At 43.6% G+C, this 25,256-nt stretch overlaps 7 protein-coding genes across 11 annotated transcripts; 2 read left to right on the forward strand and 5 right to left on the reverse strand.

The window, feature by feature from the left end:
* Positions 1-8: 8 nt before the first annotated feature.
* Positions 9-1,536, reverse strand: LOC129590201 (uncharacterized). The gene is made up of 2 exons (XM_055485291.1): positions 943-1,536; positions 9-878 (listed from the first exon to the last, which is right to left on the reverse strand). The coding sequence occupies exons 1-2, from the start codon at positions 1,261-1,263 to the stop codon at positions 393-395; spliced, it is 807 nt and encodes a 268-aa protein (XP_055341266.1). The 5' UTR covers positions 1,264-1,536; the 3' UTR covers positions 9-392.
* A 575-nt stretch (positions 1,537-2,111) lies between these two features.
* On the reverse strand, positions 2,112-12,002 carry LOC129590252 (adenylate kinase 9-like). Its single transcript, XM_055485384.1, is given in 31 exon segments — positions 2,112-2,567; positions 2,635-2,855; positions 2,925-3,023; positions 3,221-3,590; positions 3,653-3,870; positions 3,956-4,113; positions 4,161-4,357; positions 4,443-4,656; positions 4,729-4,947; positions 5,004-5,252; positions 6,682-6,753; positions 6,860-7,079; positions 7,134-7,267; positions 7,337-7,362; positions 7,365-7,623; positions 7,691-7,906; positions 7,962-8,077; positions 8,136-8,536; positions 8,601-8,955; positions 9,043-9,111; positions 9,206-9,365; positions 9,434-9,614; positions 9,685-9,935; positions 10,018-10,094; positions 10,097-10,271; positions 10,338-10,772; positions 11,032-11,133; positions 11,206-11,318; positions 11,458-11,604; positions 11,665-11,785; positions 11,861-12,002. Coding segments are annotated over 31 exon segments (5,862 nt in total). The 5' UTR covers positions 11,924-12,002; the 3' UTR covers positions 2,112-2,343.
* Positions 12,003-12,334: 332 nt separating this feature from the next.
* On the reverse strand, positions 12,335-14,163 carry LOC129590247 (uncharacterized). Of its 2 annotated transcripts, XM_055485375.1 has the most exons (5): positions 13,631-14,163; positions 13,488-13,560; positions 12,979-13,404; positions 12,694-12,905; positions 12,335-12,549 (listed from the first exon to the last, which is right to left on the reverse strand). In XM_055485375.1, exons 1-5 carry the CDS (start codon positions 14,114-14,116, stop codon positions 12,349-12,351), a joined length of 1,398 nt encoding a protein of 465 aa, XP_055341350.1. In that variant the 5' UTR covers positions 14,117-14,163; the 3' UTR covers positions 12,335-12,348. The 2 variants fall into 2 exon arrangements, with proteins under 2 accessions (XP_055341350.1, XP_055341351.1); XM_055485376.1 differs by having other exon boundaries at positions 12,413-12,905.
* Positions 12,653-15,660, forward strand: LOC129590251 (dynein axonemal light chain 1-like). Of its 2 annotated transcripts, none has more exons than XM_055485382.1 (6): positions 12,653-14,361; positions 14,473-14,517; positions 14,616-14,731; positions 14,789-14,844; positions 14,901-15,137; positions 15,202-15,660. In XM_055485382.1, exons 1-6 carry the CDS (start codon positions 14,356-14,358, stop codon positions 15,324-15,326), a joined length of 585 nt encoding a protein of 194 aa, XP_055341357.1. In that variant the 5' UTR covers positions 12,653-14,355; the 3' UTR covers positions 15,327-15,660. The 2 variants fall into 2 exon arrangements, with proteins under 2 accessions (XP_055341357.1, XP_055341358.1); XM_055485383.1 differs by having other exon boundaries at positions 14,606-14,731; positions 15,202-15,658.
* On the reverse strand, positions 15,201-19,013 carry LOC129590248 (proteasomal ubiquitin receptor ADRM1-like). Its single transcript, XM_055485377.1, has 8 exons — positions 18,740-19,013; positions 18,171-18,365; positions 17,991-18,107; positions 17,603-17,732; positions 17,177-17,500; positions 16,141-16,319; positions 15,929-16,031; positions 15,201-15,773 (listed from the first exon to the last, which is right to left on the reverse strand). The coding sequence occupies exons 2-8, from the start codon at positions 18,363-18,365 to the stop codon at positions 15,643-15,645; spliced, it is 1,179 nt and encodes a 392-aa protein (XP_055341352.1). The 5' UTR covers positions 18,740-19,013; the 3' UTR covers positions 15,201-15,642.
* Positions 19,014-19,083: 70 nt separating this feature from the next.
* Positions 19,084-21,868, forward strand: LOC129590250 (short-chain dehydrogenase/reductase family 16C member 6-like). Of its 2 annotated transcripts, XM_055485380.1 has the most exons (5): positions 19,084-19,272; positions 19,431-19,956; positions 20,473-20,717; positions 20,933-21,058; positions 21,383-21,861. In XM_055485380.1, the coding sequence occupies exons 2-5, from the start codon at positions 19,477-19,479 to the stop codon at positions 21,486-21,488; spliced, it is 957 nt and encodes a 318-aa protein (XP_055341355.1). In that variant the 5' UTR covers positions 19,084-19,272; positions 19,431-19,476; the 3' UTR covers positions 21,489-21,861. The 2 variants fall into 2 exon arrangements, 1 of the variants encoding a protein (XP_055341355.1); XR_008690727.1 differs by having other exon boundaries at positions 19,084-19,956; positions 20,933-21,178; positions 21,383-21,868.
* On the reverse strand, positions 21,694-25,251 carry LOC129590249 (mediator of RNA polymerase II transcription subunit 27-like). 2 transcript variants are annotated; one of them, XM_055485378.1, is made up of 6 exons: positions 24,833-25,251; positions 23,913-24,093; positions 23,588-23,700; positions 22,838-22,934; positions 22,351-22,614; positions 21,694-22,130 (listed from the first exon to the last, which is right to left on the reverse strand). In XM_055485378.1, the coding sequence occupies exons 1-6, from the start codon at positions 25,042-25,044 to the stop codon at positions 21,978-21,980; spliced, it is 1,020 nt and encodes a 339-aa protein (XP_055341353.1). In that variant the 5' UTR covers positions 25,045-25,251; the 3' UTR covers positions 21,694-21,977. The 2 variants fall into 2 exon arrangements, with proteins under 2 accessions (XP_055341353.1, XP_055341354.1); XM_055485379.1 differs by having other exon boundaries at positions 21,697-22,130; positions 22,351-22,587.
* Between the last annotated feature and the right edge of the window lie 5 nt (positions 25,252-25,256).

The following is a 25,256-nucleotide window of genomic DNA, read 5'->3' on the forward strand; positions in this document are numbered from 1 at the left end:
TAAGTACGGACTACGGACCTTAGCATATTTGGAATAATGATTGTTTCTCAATTGGGACGAAAAATGCGATCGGTTTATCCACAAGATGACCGACACCGACATGCACGACACCGAGTCTAAAATACCTGTGTTAACACTTGAGGAAATCTACTCGAGTTAACAGTGTTAACCGTACAATCAGTTCTCAGTAGAAACAAGTCCTAATAAATACTCAGTATACTAAGTTTTCCCAGGATGTCAGCTCGCAGTGAGGGGCGACTTATTGCTGTTCATGTGGTGCTTTGATGCATCCTGAACGTCCAGAATGCTTTTTCGTATGACGTTTAAAATCCGTGGTATCTTAAATCGGCCATACCAACCGCCCCTCTTCTTCTGGATCATTCAAAAGCTGGCTAATCAACCTCGGCATCTCCAATAATACCTTCTACAATTTCCCTCGCTTCGACAATGGTCCCTCCCGCTATGGAGCCGGTCAAACTCCACCCATCCCAGTTGGATCTCGTTCCTTTGAAGGCATGAATCGGACAGTCCTGAGTGATGACTGTAACTTTCTTTCCGGAATGCGGTACGGAATAGCGCAGACTCCGCCGTTGTCGTTTGTCATGGACAAAACAACCTTTCATACGCGGTGTCCGTTTGGCCAGCCGTACCGGATCCAGATGGCAATAAACAGGGATTTCCGTCTTCGTGCAGCAGTACTGACACACACTGGCCATTGTCAGAGGATTATCCAGGGTTTCGTGTTTTGGCAGGGCGTCGTCGTCTGTAGCACCAAGAAGCGTATGAACGCGGTCACTGATGGTCTCTTCGGTGGGACCGCAACAGGTGAAATCCTGGACAGCGCCACACGAGCGTGATCCAAATGGTGGTACGATCACCTGCAACGAGCGGCTATGGATAAAGTCTGTTTACCAAAATTGTTTCTACGTTATGTACACGTACCTGTTCGCATAAAAGCGGCCGTTTTGCTACACGACACCCAATGTCTCGGTAGCGTGTACGCAGATGGCGCTGCCAGTGCTGACGCTGCGCTTGCTTGTAAGCGTCCCTTTGACTCCGTATAAACAACAGGGCTTCACGCCGTTCCGCTTCTCGTTTGAGAAAACAGCGGAGTTGCTCCAGAACATTATTTCCGCAACTTGCGCCACAATTAGTAATGGCACAGCTGACATCTGGATCAAGAACTCTTCCGTCGTTACAGTGAAAACACGGACAACAGTCTCCTGCTTCGCACTGCTCCAAAGGCCGGGCATAAACCGGCATGATAATGTTATGATTGAACGCCGTTCTACATGCCGGTTTTTGCGTGTTTTAAATTAAATTTTCACGTTTATGGTTCGGGGAGTAAGAATTTCAGGGAGTAAGAACAGGTTTTTCCACCACAATTACGGTTGAATAGTATGACGCAAGGAATCAAACAGTTCTTGAGTACGTGAAAAGATTCGAATAAATTTTTTTTGCGTTTTTTGCTTATGTTGACGATCGGCCTATATCTGTGCTCTATAACATGGTCGTTATTTAGTTTATACTTATGGCCAACTGGCCAGTTGCTACACTGACCAGGCAAGTTTCCATGGCGTATTTTGCTTATTGCAAATGGTCATGACTCATAACGTTACATGTGGCTAAACTTTATTTTTTGAAAAAACCATTAATTTTGCTAACACTTCACAGCCGCGCTTTCCGTTGAAGCAGGCTCAGGTGGCCAGTCAGTTTCTTCTGCTCTTCGTATTAATTTGAAAATTGGATCTGACTTTCGCAAATTTGGTTTAAGACGCGTACTACGAGTACAGTAGTACGTATTTCATTAGAAGTAGATGCACGCTTTAAAAACCCTCCATTAGTTAAGAACACGCAGGAATTCTTTGCAGATGGAGGAAAGACCGCTGCAAGTTGATGCAGTTGGAGTCAAGATTTGTCTCGAAATACGTGATGGAAGTGAAGACATCGTAAAACTTAATGATGAAAATGAATTCGTTGGTGAAGCTTTGTTATGCATGACTTTCAGTGCTGCTCTACGTTTCATTAAAAGGTGCCGTTGAGTCGCCTAATTTTGGCTTCTCCTAGGTGCGCTCATCGTAATTTTCTACGATGTTCAGTTAATGTTATTTTCAGCTGCGAAAGATCAGCCGCAAACCTGGCACTGTTACTGTTTTACAATCAGGTTTTCCCTTGTTAAGGAACAGGTTTATAAATAATTATTGAGCAATAGTAGCTAGTAAACTGACGGCAAGTATTACTTTGTGTTTCGGCCACACTATGTAGCAGCCGCAACGACGTTGTAAGCGCCGTTGAGGATTAACACGCGGACAGGCGATGGCCTTATCAAAAGCACAGAACATTTCAAAAAGGCAGCAGCTTCCCGTATTCAACAATCAAGTCGGATTTAACATTCTCCAACTCACTACCTCTTGACAAAACGTCTTTTGCCACCGGCACCGCAGTGCTCCCAAACGGAACCTTGATATTAACGAACAGATCCGCGGCTAATTGTGAGACGTTTTCATATTTGCGTAATTTTTCCGCGTGCATATTGCGCTCATCCCACTGCATGTTAGGGTTTTTACCTGCAAAAACCACACTACTATCAGATTTTGTTTGCTGATAAACAGGAGGACATGGAGGATTACGTACTTTTAAGGTAATTTGCTAGGAAAATCATGGCGGATTCTTTGTAGCCGCATCGAGGATACTTGGGCCTCAGCTCGGTCACCTCGATCAGGGCCTGCATAAGGAATGGTCCCAATCGGGTTTCCAAATACGGAACAATCGACACATCCGTTCTTTCCCCGGTATCACCGGGTGGCGGTGGCCGCTTCAATGGTGCTGGTGCTGCAGTGAACTTTTGTGGCTGACTGAAAACAGTTCAAGGTCTGAAACTGATGAGAACACCCAAACTTCAAACTACAAAGTATGGCACGTACGCGATAAATCGGTCCCGGTTTGCTTTATCCACAAACATGTACACCAGTCCATGGTAATCCGCCAGAAAATGCTCGCTTCCATAGATCAGCCCATCGGATCTATTAAAAAAAGTTAAAAGCATTAAAGCACGATATCCACTGTTTATTTTATGCTCAAGATTTTCTGATAGTGCGATGAATTGCATCCACCATCATTAAGTATTAGTATGATAATTATAATTATGTTGATGTTACTAACTTGCCGATTAAATTTTGAGTCTGTAGTTTATACCAGCGCAAGCTTCAATGTCACTTACCGGTACTGCGCATCGTAGTAGGTTACAGGATCCAGGCCACTGAATCCCAACCGGAAACTCCAGTTAGACTCCATTTCATACATTTCAACTACCGCTGCACGCTGATCTTGTGGAGGTACCGTGATCTCAGCTAGCGGTGGCAGATACTGTTCCGGTCGCTCAAGAAATCTGTCCATATTCTGCTTTGTAGCGAAGAGATAGTACTTCTCCTTATACTCCACTATCAGGAGATCATTCCGAGCTTCCAAACACTCGGTCAAGATGCCTTGCTCATTCAGAGTCACGGGACAGTACGATCCGTATGCATCGGATAGTCGTGATCGCAGTTGGAAAGGTGTTACGCACAGACCGGTCAGTGGTGCAGGCAAGCCTGGAAATTTTTCGGTGTGGTTTTATGGCAGCCGATATGGACAAAGCTCCAGAGAACAGTACCTTTTTCTCGCCTTTCCACATAGTCCTGCACTAGGACATATCGTTCGGCAATGACACTCAGAGCGGAATCCCATAGTTTCCATTTGGAAGCTTCTCCGTCGTACTGTACGAGATTTCTTAAAATTCCGGATAGATAGTTGTTAATCTCGGGAAGGTTATTCTTGTAGTGCGCCAACCTCGTGGCAATGACATGGGAGTTATTGAAAACTGGGATTCGACTAAAATTGAAGAGAACGGTTCCAGCGGACATGTATAACGTAACCAATTATACGGTTATATCCTGTCGTTCAATCAGTGGCTCACGCATTTTTGGTGCTCATGTTTTCAATCACAGAGCGCAATACGCATGACTTATTGCTGGCTGTCAGTTCGAACACCACCGTGGGAATTATGAATCGCTGCATCATGATGTTTAGCTTCGCTATGGTGGTTGGATAGCCATCCAGAATCCATCTATGAGAGCGCAAGACATTGAGTGAGCATCTATTGCGGTTGCGGCTGTTCAAATCTGACATGGAAATGTTATTTTCGTGCGGTGGTAAACTTCCGAAACATTTAAAGTATCGGGAATTTCCGTTCCTGATACTAGGTAGACCGACAAAATTCTGAAAAGCTCAGAATGTCCAAGACTTTCATGAACGTAACGCATGGCATCTCCAATCGTTATCCGCGGAACGCCAATCTCCTGTGCCAGGCGTTGGCTTACTGTGAATGACAACCCGCAATTAGTTACCATACCTTTCCATTCGTTTTTAGCAGACCTTGGGCGTAGAAACGCTAAACAACGTACAGACTGTCTTGCCACCTTTCGGTGGGCCAATAACAGCGATACGGATTGGAATGCACAACCGCGGTTTCACCTGACGAACATAATGTTCCGGTCTACGAAGGAATTCTTCCCGTGCCGGCTGATCAGAACACAAGTAAATATACTGCCGGTAAACCACCGGGAACCAATCCGAACTCTGTGTAGCAGGTGGTGGAAACAGGTGACCTTTGCGAATCTACGATGATATCGAAGGAGACAACATTATTCTGGAGCCTGCTTCGCTCAGGGAAATGCGGAGCATGCTCACTTTGACGGGACACCATGTTCCAAACTTCCCCAGGCGTTTATAATGGACATCCAGCATCTGCTTGGCCATTGTGCCCGAAAGTGTGTACGCTTTTTCCATAGCATGTTCCCGAGTCTCCAGGACCGACGTTAAATGCTTCTTCCACGACCTTTCTGCCTGAGCTTCAGTCTTCATGGTGTTGACGGTAAAGGAGTGAACGTTTTGCTCTTCAAATACCTCCTAAACATCGTAGGCGTAGAATTAAGCTGTCAGATTCTGCGTTATGTGCGAATTACCATGATGCCGTCCAAGTTGCTCATGGTACTTTCGACTTTCTCCTGCAGTTCCTCGTGAAGTCTCTCGTCAGCGTCTTCTTCGGTTTCGGATTCTTCGTCACCCTTTTCGTCGTCCAGCTGCGGTTCTGGGAATTCTGCTTCTAACAGTTCTTCAATTTCTGATACCTCATCGTCTTCGGCATCCTCTTCTTGCTCGACTTCTTCGGTGTCGCCCTTTTCCTGAGCCACCAAGCGAGCACGCTCTTTTTCCTGAAATACGATTCACTTCTTTTAAAAGCACTGCCAATCAGAATTTTAATCTACACCTATGGCACACTTCGAACACGACATTTTTTTACGGCCATCCTTAGACGATGTAGTGCACCTTTCCGTTGTAGCCTATGTATTCGCAAAGGCTGTTTATACAATAATGACAAAATTTTTCCGTCATGCCCGTAGTTATCAGCATTTTCATTATTTTGTGCGGTGGCCTGTAGTAACTCGTAGTCTCGGACTCTCGGTTGTTTGCGTAGTTTTCGTTAGTCCCGGTAGTTTGTGTCGTTTTCGGTAATCTCGATAGTTTGGGTAGTTTTCAGTAGTCTCGGTAGTTTGCGTAGTTTTCTGTAGTCTCGGTAGTTTGCGTAGTCTTCGGTAGTCCCAGTAGTTTGTGTAGTTTCCTGTAGTCTCGGTAGTTTGTGCAGTCTTCATTGTAGTCTCATTGGTTGCGTAATTTTCGGTAGTCACCAGTAGTCTCGGAAGCCTGTTTTTTTGAAGTTTCCTGTAACCCTAGTTCGTGTGGTTGCGTAGTCGCCTGTAGTTTTGTAGTTTTTGTGGCTCCCAGTAGTGTCGGTAGTCTTTGTAGTATACGTAGGCGCAAAACTACCAAGACTAAAACTACATAGCTCCAGACTGAGGAGAACTACAGAAACTACGCAAACTACCGAGACTACGAAACTCACTGGAAGCTACCTGAACTGAAACTCTAGCTTCACATAGCTTCAGACTACAGGAAACTACAGAAAACTACGCAAACTACCGAGACTACAGGAAACTACAGCAAACTACGTAAACTACCGAGACTACAGGAAACTACAGAAACTGCAAACTACCAGAGACTACAAATAAACTACAGAAAACTACATGACTTCGACACTACAGAAACTGCAATGACTACCAGGACTACAATAAACTACAGAAAACCCATGAGCTACGAGGACTACAGGAACACAATGAACTACCAGGACTACAATAAACTACAGAAAACTACACCCAGCTACACTGCAGGAAACTGCATAAACTACCGAGACACAGAGCTACAGCCAGGCTACGTGAGCCACTGGGACTACAGGAAACTACAGCAAACTACGCAAACTACCGAGACTACAGAGCTACAGCAAACTACGTAAACTACCGGGACTACAGGAATAACTACCGGGACTAAAGGAAACTACAGAAAACTGCACTACCAAGACTACGAGACACAGAAAACTTTAAACCTGAGACTACAAAAAACTACAGGTTACTGCCCAGACTAAGAGTGACTACTAAGATTTTCGGAAGTCGACACACAGAATATGAAGTGTACAGGTTACTACGGTGGCTACTGGACTACGACGTGGAAGTGCGGTCATAAAAAACTGTTGTGTTCGAAGTGTGCCATATCTATAAACCTTTTGAGCAGATTATGTTGCTGATTTACCTCTTCTTTTTCCTTTTTCCGGACATCTAATTCATCTAAGAGAGCTTGCTTTTTATCACCACGCTTTTTTTCCTGTACAATAATAAGATATTATTACAAAATCCACTTCTGCTTTGTCATCAGATAATTGAAACAGAACAGAACAGTCGCATTATTATGTGGTATATCCTGCATTTACCCAGTCGCGCTTCTTCATTGCGTAGCTGTTCAGTCGCTTTTCGTCACGCTTTTTTTTCTCTTGTGTCCAGTGAGCCTTCCATTTAGGATACTCTCTTTTTATGATACCGTCAGCTGATGCGGATGTCTTAATCAGCGCATCAGGGAATATTCCACGCTCTAGTAAGAACCGGGCATCTTCAGGGTACATCGGAAAGCCGTCGAACACCAGATTGTGTTCCCTAAATCAGTAGGTGTTAAAAACAATTGTGCCATACTTTCCTGGCGATACCTACGCAAAAGGGCTTCCCTTCAACCACATATCAAACATTTCGGTCAGTACTTCAGTTGATAAACCCGTATCGCCAGAAAGGGCGTCAGCGTAGGCTTGTTCAGTGGCGGATAGTGGGATTGGGTTTTCTGGATCATCCTACAACGTATTTCATCACAGCTCACCTACAAAATTGTTATTGAAAAGACCCCCCTAAATGGGCCATACCGAAAGAAATGGCAACTTGATCTTCTCACTCCTTCGGGTAATGCTTTATCGCGCTTTGGGACATCTGACGATCCCGGTAACGCTTGCTTTGGCAGTCTCCAGTATGGAGTTGGAGGATCTAAAGTATGCGTCTCCACCGGCGATTTCTGTAGTTTTGGTGTGCAGGCTTCGATCATAAAATTCCGAATGTTTATGACGAATGCATTTGTCATGTCGGCGATTTTGCGCGCGTGGGTGGTCTTTCCCGATCCCACAGCTCCCGTGACAAATATTCGCAATGGTGGCAACTGTGATACCATAAAGCACTTTACTGGTGAGTGATGACAAGAGAACAGGAAAAACACTAGCAAATACTTTGGGAGGTTGTAAATGTGGCAAATACATCTCCGGATCTTTGGTGAACTTCTCCTTGGCCTCTGGACTGCTAAAGTAACAGATTTTGTCCTTGTACATTGAAACCCCATTCTCCGCATTGCCCGGCCATAGTGTTTCCATTTCCTTTAGCGCCACTGGACAGTAGTTGGCTGTGTCGCCAATCGGCTTAGTTTTTTCAGAATTTTCGTCTGTTTTCTGCAACATATTGTTCAACAAGCACTGCAATATGCAATGTGTTGTCGCTCTTTACTGTTTTTGCTGGCTTTGTCGTTCCATCTTCATTCTCTTCCTCCTCCTCTTCTTCGGGCTCCTCTTCCTCTTCTGGTGTTTCGTCATTGAAATCGTCAACCGAAAACCGGAATAATTCTATTAAGAAAACGTTTTAAGCAGCAATCAACCGACGACAATGTTTATAAGGACTCACTCTCGTGGGAATCTATAACGATGTTCACCCAGTTGTCCGCGCTATCTCCAACCTGAAGGTCATGTATTCGTATCCCAGCGGCACTGCCAGCTTCTTTGAGCACAGCAATTTCCTTGTAGGCTTTGCGAAACGAGGCTTGCAGGTCTTCCCATTCTGGCTCCGTCAGTCCTAGAGTATTGCGGCCCAAGGGCTGTGTTGTGGTGGAAATGAAGGGAAGCGTCTTCACTCTCTCGTAGCGCACCATTACGCTGTTGTCATTGTAATGCTTCCGCAGCAATTCATAGGTCTCCGTAGAATCGCCCAGAATAACGACATCCGTAATCCGATTGATGAGCGGCAAATCCAACAGGAGAGAAAACACGTTTGGGTGAGGAAACAGATTGTCCATAATCCACCCTTTACTGCGAAATAAGGTAATTCAAGACACAAAATACTGTAAATTATGGACTGAACCCCAATAATTACAATTGGCCGTTCTTATCCGTGACAGGCTCCATTGTGGCAGTTATTCTGTCTTTTGTCAACTGGACGTAGCGCTCGGCATCAAAGACCGACAAATCAGGAATGAAAGTTGCCATAAATCTTTCGACGTCGCTCTGCACATCCGGATGCTCATCATCCAGGGCGGTCAATCTGGATGTCAAATCTTGGAAACTGTTGAGGGTCTGGACAATTTGCTTTTCCAGCTGCTCCATGCGGTCTACCTGTTCTTCGGTGAGATGCGGTGTCAAAGTGAAACGTGGCGTTTCCGGTCGCGTGAGCGATACAGATTCTGCAAACGACGATCTCTCTTCCAACGGTGTGTCTGGTGGGGTTCGCTCTGCAGTATGCAAATAAACTTCAACGCCTTACTCACCAAAAGTGGCTTTTGAAAAAACACTGTCAACATCCGCAGCTGTAACCATACCTTCGTTTAATATATCACTAACATCCACAGGTATATCCGCGTTCGGATTGATCATCCGTAGATCTTTGACTATGTTAAGAAAAAGCGAGACATCATGACAATCTTTCCGGAAAGCTTAAAAAAGCTATCTGTAAAAAGGTAGTAAGCAAGCATGCAAGCATACCTAGGTTCCGCATTGCTTCCTTAGTTTTAAACAACTCTTCCTCTAAGTTTGATCGAACGCGCTGGATGGCCGCTGCCGTGGCTTCTGCCCGGGCAGAGGCGAGAGCTTTTGCTTTCTGTTCTGCCGTAACCAGCTCCGCCAAATCTCCCACGTCGATAACCTTGCAATTAACGAAGCATAATTACCAGTACAACCGTCAATCAAGGAGGCAAGGTGGCGTACGAGTACCATAGATTTGGTTTTGTCAGAAATCTTCTGAACCAGCGTAGTTTTGCCGCTTCCGATCGGTCCGAGAACAACTAGCCGCATCGGTACTCTGGGACTGGGCGGCAGCAGGTATAATCTGGGACAGCGGATGAATTTCTGCTGCCGTAATTCGTCCGCAAAAACGTACAACCGGTCCAGAAAGCTAAAGATATCATGGTCTACATAATTAGCAACTGCGCTAGCGAAAGCGGTTTCTTAAATGTTCTACTCACGTTGAAACGAACGGCAATTTTCCGGAAATCATTTCTCCTTCGTAAACGCTGACCGGGCACAGTATACCAAAGACACTTTTCCTCCACTTCCACCGATGCGAAATGGCGCCCACATCCAGTGCTTGATCAAACTGTTTCTCCACGTCATCTGGCACTTCTTCCATCAATGTTTGTAATGCAACCAAGTTGTTGAGAGGATGTGGAATTGGTGGCTTCTGCAGGCGCATGCATTCGAACCGCGAGAGTACCAACTGCCACGCAATTCAGAGTTATACTTCTTTTACACGTTTGCTATGCAGATACATTAAGGTTGAAATCTCATATTATACTTGCATTTGGAATTTTGTGAAGCGGCATGTTGCCATCGATTTCCACCACTCGAAGCGGGTAATAAAGGGACATAAAATTCTAAACAAAAACAAATTCAATCACTAAAGGTGACCTTTAAGATATTTCTTCCTAACCTCCAGCTCAGGCAGGAATGTCCGCTTATAGTCCAAATAATCTTCCTGCGTCCATTCTACCGAGTCTTCCAGCCGCATGTAAACTGATTCACAGGGAAACTGAATCTTCCCGTTTTCAATCGGCTGTAACACAAACCATAGTTTATAGTTTACAGTTATCATGGATGCACCACATTGCACATCACATACAGCGTTGGGAAAATATAGTTGACGAAAAAAGACCAAGTCATTCTCGATGTCCTCGATCGGCTTGTCCAGTTGAGCGACTACAAGTTCTTCCGGTGTTTTTGGTCCGGTCAGATGGGTAGGTCGTCGATGATGGCCAAACGATGTCTTGGTTTTCTTGTCAAGAATGGATGGAAGGCTCGGACCCGCTTCATCGGCGCCATCAGCGCCCTTCTTGCCCTTTTTCTTCCCCGGCTTCTTTGCTGCCGCTCCAGCTGATTCCTGCTGCATTTCCGTTTCTTCTGCTCCCACTGGTTCGGGTTCGACCTCGTCGGGTGCGTCGGTCTTCTCAGGATTGTCGTCGTCTTCCGCTTCAGAATGGTCATGGGTAGGCGTTACTAAAGCCGATTGGCCATCTACGGGCTCTCCTTCCGTGGCATACTCCTCTGGGCGCTCTGTCTAACACAATGTAGGTTTTGTAACAACAACAGGAATTCACGGTGAATGTTTCCCTCTTCAGCCGCATGTGAGAGCTCGCTCGCTTAACAAAAACCCTAAGCATACAAAACTAAACTTGAGAGATTTATGGCATAGTGCGTACTATGTTTAGTATGCAATAAATCTCCCAGGTGATACAAGTTGGTGCTTGCTGCTATTCAGAATATTATGAATATTCAATATAATTTGATACTGAATATGATTTGGTTGTCTCACTCACGTAAGATTTGGACTCTTCGAAAAAATTCTCCGGAACTAATACCCCGCTGGGACTGTGAAAGTACAACCTTTCTTTGCGGCGTACAGCATCCTCCAGAGGGAACTGCCAATGCAATCGACCGGTGAACCGACCGCAAATAGCATGTAGCACTCTGTTTCAATGAAATGTTCGTACTCTGATAATAATGACAAAATCGATCTTCAGCTCCAATCGCTTCAGTATCTCAAACTGATCTTGAACGGTCATTATGCCGATATCGGGGGCAGGAAAGTCATCCAGCACGTATCCTGCAGAAGCGAAGATCACTTGTAAAGTCAATAGTCACTTAATACAATACATTACAAATGCCTGCTACTGAAGCATGTGCATACATGATAAAAATATATACAAACACCAAATCCGAGTCCGAATGTGCAATGAACTCACCATAATGTTGCGCCTCGTCGGAGTGCACTTTGGCTCGAAATAGGTCCAGCACTACATCCTCGGGAACACCGTGTGGGGAATTGAGGTGCTCTTTCAGTCGTTCTGATGTGTCCGCGCTGGCCAGGGCTTCCGTCACCACCGTTTCCGCTGTCAGCAACAAACGGGGCTACTCACAACTGCACAAGAAGTACCAATCGATGCCCTTACGCGTCAATAAAAGGCATTTCCAAAACTGAGAGATTATCCGCGCCACAGTGCTTTTACCGGAACCTGGGGGACCGAACACCGCGAAACAAGCAGGTTTTGTAGCCAGGTACGACGCGTTGCTCTGCATAAAAGATAAAAAATGAAGCGCAGCGGGACAGCCAATGACGTATTCACTAAATCTGGATGAGCATCTTACCGCGATTTCGTCATAACAGTCGGGATCGGCTGTAATATCATACGCCTCGGCATGCGTCCGCATTTGTCTAATCTTGCAGATTCATAAATCACAGATCTGTCTTGCGATTCTTGCAGTTAGCAATAAATTCTCCAGAGCCGATGTACCATGCAAGATCCTCTGTGAAAATGCGAATGGTCGAACGGATGATGTTAGCCACAATACTGTAAAAGATACGTAGTTCCGCAGTTCTATTCCACCCCAGATTCGAAATCAACAGAAGAACCGTTTGCCGTCTAACCAATAACTGTTAAGAAAGTAATTATTAATAGTAGCAGTTATGCTGAAAGCTTAGGAACGATAAATTATTCTGCTGCAGCGAAATCGGAATTTTTTTGTTTTGACACGTATAGTTCGGTCACTGCGATGCGTTTCAACGCACGATGCCGACGATTGCATAAGCACTTTCATAAATATCTACTGTATATTAATCCGATCGATGTCGTTAATTATAATAAGTATACTAGCACAGACTTTGCAATTTTAATGCCTTGCCAGCCAACTTTTGCCAAGTGGAAACCATGAGAGTCTTGCACGCACTCACTGCCACCGGTGCTCTCTTTATGGCACAAAATTTCCAGTTTTGTTACCAGTAAGTACCTAATTCTGCAGCAGTTGTAATAAGCACAACTGGAGGTGCTTCCGGTTGCCTAACAACCAAACAGACACGTTCAGATATTAAGCCCAATGCGTCGTAATCTGCTCTGCAGTGAATCATCCACCCAGTACAGCAATAGACACGCACTAAGCGCCACAAATACTAATCCCTCCATAACATGCACCGGCGTCCTCACCCAGGTGTGCAGCAGATTCTGCACTTCATCCACACCATCCCGGAATGATACAATCATGAGCTCCTCTGATTTATATTTTTCATCACGTTCGTATGCATCCAAATCCTTCATGATCTTACGACATGCACGGCTTTCATGCGCTGCATTCATCCTGCGCTTCTTTGGTGGTGGAACGTCCATCTTGTCAATCTGGAAGTCCTTACGCACACCCGCTGTAAAATAAATAGAAGGGGTGATATACAGCGACAGCTTTATCAGTATTTGGTTGGTTTGAAGAAATCTTACGAAGAGCGATGAATTTCTTGGTTTTCCCTGTTGTAGTATGTGTAGTCGTTGTCGCAGTTGTCGTCGTTGTTGGTTTGACCGATGGTTTCTCTGAACTGCTGAATTTAATCGGGTGTGCAGTTATCACCGGGTGGACACTACCCTTATGATGTTCTTTTTCATGGTGGAACTTCTGAACTTTGGGTTTTTGATGGTGACCTTTTTCATCGTGTTTCTTGTGTACGATTTTTCCGTGATCATGGTGGATTTCGGTCTCCTCCACAACTTTTGTCGGTGCGGATTCGTGCTCTTTCGGCAGCTTTGGTTTGTGCTTGTGCCCTTTTACATGGTGCTCATGATCGTTTTTCACATCGGCCAACGCTTTGTGTATCTTCTCCGTTATCACGTGCTTGTGACGATGACGAGGGGATACCCTTTCTTCGAATTCTATGACACAAAGTTACTCTGGTCAAGCGTCGTTAAGAAAAACATAAAACCCACAATTTACGCGTAAAATTAGGTCACAGTACCTGTATCTTCTTCATCCTCGACATGCTTTTTTTGTGCTGCCCTTTTCAGCCGTCTGGAAGGTGGCTTTGGTTTCTGCACTAGAGGAAGCAGTTTTAGTACGGCATTACAGTCAGACTAACTGGCAAAAATCAGCGAAACTTACGCAGTGTTTTCCTTTGCATGGATGCACCAGCACACCTTTCTTCTCATGCTCATCGCTGGTAATAATCCGGAAGGGATTCCCAATAAAATCGTCGATATCGTCATCGTCGTCATCTTCATCCTTTTTCCGATGCTTGACCTTACGGTGCCGATGCGTGATCACTTTCGTATGGATCTTCGTCATGTTGGGCTCACTGATCTGCGCCGCCAGGATCTGATTACCGGATCCTGTGTGCAGCACAGCGACGTGCTTATCCGGCATCGGGGTGGTGGTGGTGGTATTGTAGGAGGATACATTGGAGCTGCCATTGCGGACCTGCGCTATGTAGTCCAGAGAAGCCTTGCGTGCTTCCTGTTGGGCTTTCTGGTTAGCGACGGCTACCAGTATCTCTGCGATACATAATCCTATAGCGCAACCGACAAAGAAGATTAATGCCCCTGTTTTCTTTGCCAAGGCCAGCGAATTGGCGTTCGAGGGCGCGTCCATCTTTCGCTAACAAGGATGATGCTCCCTCTGAGCATGCTCAGCCGTTGCTATGTGTCAAAACTGATTTTGAAGTTTAATACAGCGCAATGCTCACGCTAAAACAATAAACGACCTGAGTACGTAAGTTGTAAGAGTTAGTATTTTTTCTCGAAGCTGTTGGTTTTAATAAGCGCTTTCAAAAGGCTTGCTTTTCTGATTCTTGATATCCTTCCCACGAGTTTACCGAACGTTTGCAGAAAATGGCGGTAAGAAGGCTAACTTTACGTTGAATATAGTAGTTTCTTTACTTTTAAAACGTCAAGACGTTATCATAAATATTTGTTATTATTAGTATACTCGTACTGCTTTATTTTTAGAAAGGAGGCAATTCAACGTCCATAAAAGACGCGCTAGTGAAAGCGGTAATCAAAATTATGCATAATTTTAGATACCCATAAGCTTAAAATTAAAGAATTAACGATTACGAAATCTATGCAAATGTGCTTACAGCGCTTTACAGGAGGCGGCAGCAAAAGAGCGAGGTGAAGAATGGAGTTTAAAGATGATCAAGCTGAACGGTCAAATGCCACCTATTGACAAAATGGACAGCACGCTCAATATGCTCGGCGAATGTGAGTAAGTTAAGTTGTATGGCGTGTAAAAATTAACTCACCATGATATTTGGGTATACAGGTATTTGTCACTCTCCACGAACATCATCGATCGCATATCCAACCTGGGCGCGCTCAGTAAGAATGCTGCGATGAAAAAGTAAAGTGTCATGTTCCGATTGGTTATCTTGCAGAAAACCTGAAAATATTGGCCCTCGGAAGGAATTACATTAAATCCCTGGCGGGAATCGAAGCAGCGTCCGAAACGTTAGAACAACTGTGGTTATCGTACAATATGATCGATAAACTGAAAGGCATTCAAGCCATGAAAAAGTTGAAGATACTGTACATGGCGTATAATCTCGTTAAAGACTGGGCGGAGTATGCCCGACTGAATGAAGTTCCTACTTTGGAGGAAATATGTTTTTTCGGTATGTACTACAAAACCGATGTAAGATCCGTGCTGACGATTAAAGCATTGGATTTTCCTAATAGGCAACCCAGTGGCCAATGCTTTCGATGACCCGGAGGAATGGAGAAATCAAGCAAGTAAGCGAGCTCCGCGTCTCCGGAAAATAGACGGCAAACCGACCGGTTCCGCCCCATCTGGACCAGAGTAAATTCCAGCAACGTGGTGACTAGTGACACGTAATAACCACTTTCAGATCGAAGTTGTTTAATTCCGTGCAAGGACCAAACTGTTAATAAACATTCTAGCAGGGTGACAAAGCCAAAACTGTATCTTTTTAACACTATGCGTTACTGTCACACAATTAAAACGGTACGATACTTATCGTTAGTAAACGGTACTTAGTAAACAAACAACAGAAAGCCAAAAGAAGTGCTTTTATCGATAATTAAACGATTCTTGTCTCGACTGCAGCGCGATTTTATAAAAAAGCTTACGATGCAAAGCTACCACAGTGACAAGCCCAATCAGTCAACTGACATCTCATCATCATCTTTTCCCGGCGCACTGCCACTTCCGCCACCAGAACCAGGAGTCGAACTGTCCTGTCCGGTCTGTGCACCATTTCGCTGCATTGCGGCCACAAAAGCAGCAAAATCTACAAATTTAACTTTGTATTACATTACATATAAACGTTCACGAGGAGTTGTTTTGCTGCATTTGGGGGAAAATTTCAAACAAATACAGTGTACAAATGACAGCGTTAACGCATAATACAATGCTACACATACAATACAGTACAATGCTACGTACCGCCATTATTCGCAGCCTGCACAGCCTCGGCGCCCAAATTGAATTCTTGAATGAGAGGTCCTAACTGACGAGTTTCGAAAGCGGAAGTAAAAGCTTGAATAGCCTGCAAATTCACAACTGTTACATTACCAAGTACCAACACAAACAGTTATACAATGCACCGTTTATCTCCAGCTCACACTGCAATGTCATTTCCTTGAAATACTTTGTACCTGCTGAAATTGTGGGCTTTGGATAGTACTCATCACTTCCTGGGGAGTGTGCGGAATAAGTGGATCTTGCGGCAGATGTGGGACGAGACGATCGACGAAGTCCTTGTTGGATAACAGTGGCTGCAGTACAGTTCGGGTTAAGGCTGGCGTCCAATCGACCGGTGGCTGTTCTGCGGTAGCTGCAAATACAATAAACATTAATATTAGTGATTCTCTTTATATTCGAAGCATTTACGGTACAACTACGACTTAACTACTAATGTACAACGTGCAAAGACACAAAACGATTTTATTATAACTGCTAACTTTGGTATAACTGAATGAAAAACGAGTAGCAACAGTCGTCGTCAATCGTCATTAGACATCGTCTTGATCGGGAGCCACAACGCTAACAGAGGGAATTTCCGGGATGGTTTCAGGGATGCCGAACGGTAACGGGCCCTTATTCTCCGCCCTTTCCCCGCGAATCAGCTCCAGTTCTTTGGCACGCAACTCCGCTTCCAGTCTCAACTTAGCCTCCTCCTGAGCCCTGATCACCGCTTCCTTCTTCCGCTCCTCTTCCAAAATATGCATCTGTATCGACCTCTCCCGCTCTTCTCGAATGCGGTTAACCTCATCTAATTCGGCTTGAATCTCGGTTTTCTCCTGCTGCAACTGTTGATCTAGATGGCTATTCAGGGCTTCCTGCTCTAGCCAGCGACCGAGGTATTCAATCGGGTCTTCGGGACGGAGCAGAAGCGTCTCCGCAATCCCCCGCACCAGAACATCTCCAATGTGCTCTTTCATCCATTGGAAATTGGGGCGATATGCTTCATCGGATGGCGGCGCAGGCGTCTGGGCCGTCGGAGTCTCTTCCGGAAGATCCGTCAAAGAGACGGGCGACTCGAAATCTTCCGACTCGGAAGCCATTTTTTTACTTTTAAAAAAACGAGTCTCTATACTAGACACACTTCTTACGCCTTATTTGTTGCTTGGAAACTTACCAACAGCTGCAATAAATTTTTGTGCATGTTCTTATAATTTCGAATTGACTTACGCTGCACCGATCCGAGAATATTTCGCAAATCAGCCAACTGGATCTTTCCTGCAGCCGATCCGCGAGCCCCTGCAGCACGTTGCGCAGCTGGTTTAGCCGGGGCTCCGGTGGGAGCAGCGGGACGAGAGGCGGCCGGTGTCGCACCAGCGCTCACTGCAGCGGGCGTCGGCGAGCTGGGCGACGCGGCTGATCCATTGCTGGCGGGTCCCCGCAGCCCCTGCAGCAATCCAGCCCCAGCGCCGCCACCTGCACCTCCCAGTCCGAGCATCTGCAGCAACTGGTTGCGATCCACGCCCTGCAGGAGATCCTGCAGAGAACTTTCGTCTACACAACAAAAGCAAATGAATTTAACTTCCGCTAATGCTTCCGTCCCATAAAACACTGGCATAGCAAATATACGCCTAATAACTGCTTCCGTATTCTTACCGATTCCCAAAGACTGCAGATCGGGAGCGATGTTCCCGCCTTCAGTGCCAGGAGTGCGCGGAGGCGTCTTTCCAGCCAGATAATCGCTCACTTTCTTGAAAAGCTCTTCGTCCTTCGATGCATCAGGCTCCTGTTGGACCAATATTTGTCAAAGATTTTCGAAAAAGGATCTTATTCTCGAACTCTAAATGAAAACTGATTCGAATAGCATTTAGTGTACGTACAATATTCAACATTAAGCGATACAGAAAATAAGACGGAAAATTCGCAGAAAACAATTACAGAAAAAAATAATAAAACAGAAACTTCCCAACAAAAATAAATCGTCTAATGTATAATAAATAAAAAAAACAAATGCCATTTGGACCTTCGGAGGCAAAATTCGTACCTGCATCCAGTAGAACAATTTTCGACTGGACCCTTTGAACTTCAGGAGAAAAACCCGACCAGTGGTGCACTGAGGAATCTTTTTAAATTCGACCTCGTTGGGAAAAATGATCACGTCCTGGAAATAACGTTTTTTAGCGATTCAGACACCAGATTACGCTGCAACTATGGATGTTCGTACGTCTTCGGGCGTCGTTCCATTGCGCTCCTTCCAGTACAAGTGCAGAAGTTCGTCATCGCCCTTGGTGATGTAGACCAGTCCTTTGCGCGGATCAGCGTGGACGGTAGTGCCTTCCAGCTTCATGCGACCAGCCTTAAATTCCACCAGATAGCGATTGCTACCGCGCTGCTGAGCGGGACGTCCAAATAAAGCCATCTATATTAAGATTTATAACTTATAAGCGAACTAGCAAAGAACGCCGAAGACTTAGTTTTATTCATAAAATTTAAATGGTGAGACCGCTACGTTATGAACCGCGAACACTGAAAAAGGAAGAGTAGAGGAAAAGCTAAACCCGATCGAAAATCGAAAAAGAATGCCGTTGCTACCACGGTACTGAAAGATCAAAGATATCATAACTTTAAAGTGTAAACTGTAAAGTGATAAGTCATGATAACTTTAAGATAAGCACAACTTTTTTCAGCCACTCGCACGTAGTACCTAAAAATTAATCAAGAAGCTAAGCTGCTAACTCAAACTGCTAATGATACTATGCGAGCGTTTGAAATATATCCAGCATTACGTCTTACCTTGAGCTAGTCAGTTATAAACTGGTTACGGATTACCGCTTTAATAGTCTGAATATGAAAAAAATTAAAGAAAAAAGTGAATATGTCGCGAACTCTTTTCGTGAAGAGAATAAATAAAATAATCCTTTAGCAAACTGCAAAGCGCAAACACTCCGGAAGTTTGTTTTCAGCTGCAGATGCACCGTCATCCGTAGTTGCTGTACTGCGACCGCCACTGTATCAGCCGGAAGTACTTTACCACAAGTGGAATTCCATAAGCCACAGCAATTAGCGATGTGAACTCCAATCGGCGGTGGATTCCAAGTCCAAGTCGAAAGTTTTCTGGATGAGTACAAGAGTACTTACTTATCAGAAAATCAACCATTGCTCCGAGTTTTATTTCTAGGATTTTATGATTTTTATCATTAATATATTTATGCCTGATTGACTTTATTACCAATTTTGTAAGAAAGTTTCGCTCTCTAGTTTTTATATTTTAAACCTCACGAAGTCTATTAACTTTTGTACACAGCAGGAACAGTACATATTCACTTGTGAGTGAATCATTCAGTTGTTTCTTATGACTTGTCACTTATCAATTTTTCTAGTTCGAAAAATTTAGATTTTAGCCTCGAACAGTCGAACTTGAGTTTTCTCGGCTTAGTTTAACTGAAACAGTGTTCTGGCTCCTGTTGAGTTGTATTTTGTTCAGGGAAGGAATCTGCAAAAGTGTCTGTACTCAGTGTACTGCGTTATTAATGTACGAGCGAATGGCTGCAGCGCATATCGTTCCGGAACTTCTGTACACGATATGGCTGGTGATCTACTACATCCTCGAAGCCGTCGTATTATCCCTCATTCCCAATCGCATGAAAGCGCGCAAAGATATTAGCGATGAAGTGGTCCTAATTACCGGTGGCGGACATGGTATTGGGCGATCGTTGGCAGTTCGGTTCGCGCGGTTGCGCTGTCGGGTGATTATTTTGGACAACAATCAGGAATGGTTGGATGAAGCACAGCGGATTATTGCATCGGAAGGAGCGGATGTGTATGCATATTTATGCGATGTCTCCAACAGACAGAATGTTTACGAATGCGCGCGGCTGATTCAGAATGACGTGGGAGAAGTCTCCATTTTGGTAAATAATGCTGGCATCGTCTGCTCCAAGTATTTTATGGATCTCCCGGATGAAAGCATTACCGATGTTTTCCGCACTAATACGTTCGCGCATTTTTGGGTGAGTTAAATGGGTGTTGAAGTATTTATTATGATTTATTTTTTTAATAGGATCTTTTGCCCGTTAAATATCATTTGTTTGATATGCTATTCATGATTGATTATTGTAATTATTTTTAAAATTGTTATTAATTATTATGTAAAGCGTGTCGTATTTGAAAATTTTATGGATGACTTCGATGCTAAACAGCAAACTGAACTTTGCTTTGTTTTAGATTTTAGCGCTTTGCTGCTTCTGCAGTCGCTGTCGCATATTCGAATTTTGGGAATCTGACGAGCAAATTCGATTAATTTAAAGTTGTAAATGAAGAATTTGAAGTTTAAATTTTAGACTATAATTTCTTCATGTTGTAACATTGCTTTGTCTCAATAATATATGTGCAAAAAACTATTACTGTAAGTAATTAAATAAAATTGTTTGTTTGGTCTTCCGTGGCCGAACGACGGCAGTTAGTTTATTTTAAGATGGCAAGACTGCAAGAGGTACATAGTGATTAATATTGCTTTCTGTTTGTAGACGCTGAAGGCTTTCCTGCCCTCCATGATGGATCGCAATCATGGCCACATTATAACGATCGCCAGTGTAGTGGGTAAAGGGGCCGGATGCGCCGCGTCGGGCTACATCTCCAGTAAATTTGCCGCAGTGGGACTGCACGAAGCTTTAGAAATGGAGCTGAGGATGCTGAGACGAACCGGGATCCACATGACGCTGGTTTGCCCCGGCTTGGTTTCCACCGGCCTTTTCGAAGGCGCAGAATACAAGTATGCACTTTATAATATAATATGTTTCCTACAGCTGCTTTTGGAAACCTGTTAGTAATTACGAGTACTCGTTGTGAAAATTCGGAATTTCCGAGTCCATAATTGTTTTACTTCTGGCTGATTTAGTAATCCAGTCACTTGCGTTGATGATGTTATACCTGATCTTAGTAGTTTTTGTGTTCCTCGATGTTTTTAATTTTGCGATCATTATGTAGGTTTCCCCGGTTAGTTCCGGTGCTTGACGCGGATAAGCTAGCCGAAGATGTTGTTGACACTGTTTTGCGCAATGGCCATCTGGTGATTACTCCTTTCATGGCTGAACTCGGGGTTAGAGTCAAAAGGTGAGTGCCGTCCATTCACTTCGTCTGCGTCCAAAAAGTTATGTTATTGAGCGAAGTCCAAATCGCATTGCCTGCACCTTTGATTATCGTCGCGCAATGAAATGGACGCACTTTGATCACGTATGTGTATTGTGATTTTGTGCGGCACGGCGCTTCTGCTTTCAGAACACGATCTTGTAGTCATTTTGGTTATGCATTCAGTTCATCTGCTTATATTACGTATCTAAGGTGTCGTTAGTCGAATTGCTCTCATTATTGTCAGTGGCCACATCATACCAAATTAGCTTATTGTACGCTGCGTGACGCTTCCCTTTTTGTTTGTAGCCTGCTTCCGGTGAAAGCGTGCAATGCCGTTATGGACTTTGCCGGTGCCACGACAATGCTCAATACATTCCGCGGCAGACAAACCACTACCACTGCTATTTCCTGAGAATGATTCTCATAGCAGGCTCTCTGCACACCTCTGACGTTCGATAATACTGGAGGAATTCTTAATGCCTTATGCATGCGGTATTGGTTATTTTGTATGTGTTTGCTCAAACCCCAGTGATATAGAATTTTTAAACTTTTGTCGCGTAACGCATTAAGTACTTTATTGGCATTTTTTAAAGATGTATGTACGCGGATTTCCAAATTACACAGGAAGTACACATCCCCTTTTTTATTTAAAATTTTGCAAAGGCATTTCAGTTTTTATTACAAATTTTGCAAAGGCGTTGAACAATGAACAATTTTTGTTTTGGAAGTCCTCAGTCCAAGATTAAACTCGTTAACCGAATGCTTTGGAAACCAATAAGAATCAAAACTGGAAGATAAAACATGAAAGCGCTGCTTAGAACGAGATACAACAACGTACAACAACAGTAACAAACACTTGACAATCAAACAAATTTGAACAAAAATAACCAAAAGGCATGCTTCAAAAAGTTGTAAATGTGGCCATTCTGCACGACTCATGATAGGGCTCGAATCGTTTATAGTCCCTCCATGTGGAGGGCATGCCGCGATCGAGATATTTACCACATTTCCGACAGGGAAGACTGAACAATGTTGCAAGGGAATTCAACCAGATCTGAAAAGAAAGAATACGCCTGAATTTTGATTCTCCGTGTCTCCCTCAATTAATCAAAATTCAACGATACAGGACCTGTACTACACACTCACGAAATGCGTTCCAGAACATCATTAAAATTTTAATACTATTAACATCGATTATGTGTTCCCGAACTTCATTTCGTGTTTATTTCATTGCCTGTTCGGCAGTACTATACAGTGGCATATGGACTGCGTACCAGGTAAGGCTTCAACACATGATCCGGATTTAAAGGATTGCAGAAATACAGGAGAGCGGAAGTAGCGTTGTTAGTCAGAATACGGTAGACTTCAAATTCAGAGGGCGACCACAGGTCCAAAGGCCGCAAAGATTTCGGCTCAAGGTTGAAATTCTCCTCGATGCCGCGGATATTGATCGCCTCAATCATAATGCCGCGCATGAAAATCACAGCGCGGAAACTACGGTCAATAACGACCTGAAACAACCGTGACGGGTGCAGTAACTGTAAGGAACATTCTGTCATTCTATATGATTGCATCCTTCGCACAATTACTATATTAATAAATTTTTTCCTTACTGCAACAAAGAAAATCGAACAGAAGTTACCGTCAGTGTTCAAAATTTAGAAAATAGATACGATAATTGCATAAACACAACACTTATACGTATAATATCAGTAATGCCGGTATAAATGCCTGACCGTAACGCGACCAGTGTGGGCTTACTTCGATGACCGTTCCCATCGCCGGTAGAAAATTCACGGTAAAATGCAGAGCAGGTAGTTGAAGAGTGCGCATAAACTGCTCCAGCCATTTCCGTACACTAAAACAAGAACGGATGTTCGTTTTAAGCTTACGATAAGTTGGTCGAACGGACATCACCAATAGCGCTCGTCAATACAAACAGCACAAATGCAACGCTGAAGTGCACCGGTAATATCCAGCATCCTACTCCTTCCTATGTACAGTATACCAAAATACCAAACAAGAAAGACGTTCCCGAAAACTAGGGTAGAAATTCAGAGTACTTTTGGGGCGAATTTGAAATAATCAGAAATTAAATTTGAAACCGAAAAGTAATTATATAAAATTTTTCTTCGGAAATCTTCGTCGTTTTATGCAAGGAAATTAACTCCAGAAATAGAATAAGCGATGTTTTCTTCAGTTTTGAATTTATCACATCGAACTGTGCGTTGATTGATGGTTATTTCTTGACTCAAAATCACTTAAAAAAATAATTTTATTTATTAAGAAAAATAACTTGTTATTTTGACGGTTTCAAACGCAAAGGTTTGACTTGGAAATTATTAAAGATTTAAAGAATGAAATGAAGAATGTTTGATTCCAAACCTACCGAAAACTGCGTACGAAATATTACCTTGGGTACCTAATTCACTTGCAATTACCTACATAATTTCATAAAGAGCAAGCACTCCAACTACTAACATGAAGTAAGTCATTCTGCACTGCACGTACGTTTCGTTCATTAACAAGCTTCCCTTTCCCGATCGCGATCCCACCATCTGGGACGATTTGCGGAATGAGTGCGCGCTCAAAGAATTCCAGGCCGTTAACGAATACTCGCGATACTAAATTGCGAAACACAAAACAGCGGTCAACAAAAACGTGCGCCAACCAGTATTCGTACGTAACTGCGAGTCTATAGTACTGTATGTTACAATTAGACACTACAGGCATGCCGCCTTACGACCGCGATATTAAACCGTACAAACCTGCAGGCGCAGGCGCAATCGAAAAAGAACCGAAACTCATTCACGCAGACAATTTACATCCACCGTACACGATCATGTGAAGCGTAGACCGAAATCAGCTCCTCATATAAATCCTTATACACCGGATTATCCTCCGCGGAGGCGTCGTGGTCTCTCTTAATGTCGCTGGAAATCGAGGTCAGAAAGGCAGAGGTACCTAAACTGCATACGGGCGCCGCCGGGATCGCACTCAAGGATTTTTCCACGTCTCTGCAAAAGTCACGTTGATTACATCATCCACACCATTTCAAAACGTCATAATTTTGTTAAGTGTAGAGAACAAAATTATTGAAACATCTAAAAGACCACTCAGGCAAAAATTTCGAAGCGTCCAAGACGGAACGAAAATGTAAAACAATATCCACACAGTACGAAAATCATGCTCAAGCAATATATTTTTTTTCTATTCCAGAGCAATCCCCAAAAAAAGAATAAGCTTGCACATAATTCATATAATGACACTTAATCAAGAGACTAAGAGATTCAAATAATTAAGGAAAGAAAAACGGTTATATTATGACTATCAACTGATGCTCAGTTCTCCACAGATTATAAGTATTTACATGCTTCGGAAATTTATTCAACGACTTATAAATACTTGCACTTGCTGGTAACTAAAACGGGCATGCTCTAATTGCACTCTTCATATTTATGTCTGCTAATACAGTACTGCTCTAGGTGTTTCGCATCTTTAATCGCACTGACGTTTAACACTTAACATAATATATGTAGACATATTTAATTAAGTACACTTTTTTATATTAAGATAAGAACATTAAGTATACCTAATAGTGATGAGTGAAAATGAAAACTAAATGTATGTTTCAATTGAAGGAATTACAATTATTATTAGTTGTTATAGTGAAGACAAAAATTGTACAAAAGGCAGCCCAAAACAATGAATACAGATATATGAATTATTGAACATCGGAATATATAAGTGGCTTACGAAAGACTGCTTTGAATGTGCAACAAGGCATCCTGAAAGGCGCTGACAGCATCGTCAAATGGTAGATCATTTTCTCCGCTATCCACCAACAGTGTCAGCAACCGATCACTTGCGGCCGTCCGAGCAGCGATACTGCGCTCTAGTTCGGTTAAAGAGGAAAGAGCTTCGTTGAGAACTCCGGGAACCAGTTTGCTGCTTTGCTCGGACGCCATTCCACAATAATTGCTGAATTGGCATCATACCACGCTCAAAACTCGGTGTAGGTCTAACCGTAAATGGCGCCCATCCACCATATCGATAATTCGCCAATTAAGGAAATTCCCAGATGCAGGCCTTGGTGGGGTTTACTCTAATGATACGAAGTATTGATCGCCAAAAACTACATATTTAACTCTACGTCAAAGCCACAATATTCGATTCTGTC

The sequence above is a fragment of the Paramacrobiotus metropolitanus genome, unplaced genomic scaffold, assembly GCF_019649055.1.
Source record: "Paramacrobiotus metropolitanus isolate TYO unplaced genomic scaffold, Prichtersi_v1.0 Parri_scaffold0000039, whole genome shotgun sequence".
Lineage (NCBI taxonomy): Eukaryota > Metazoa > Tardigrada > Eutardigrada > Parachela > Macrobiotidae > Paramacrobiotus > Paramacrobiotus metropolitanus.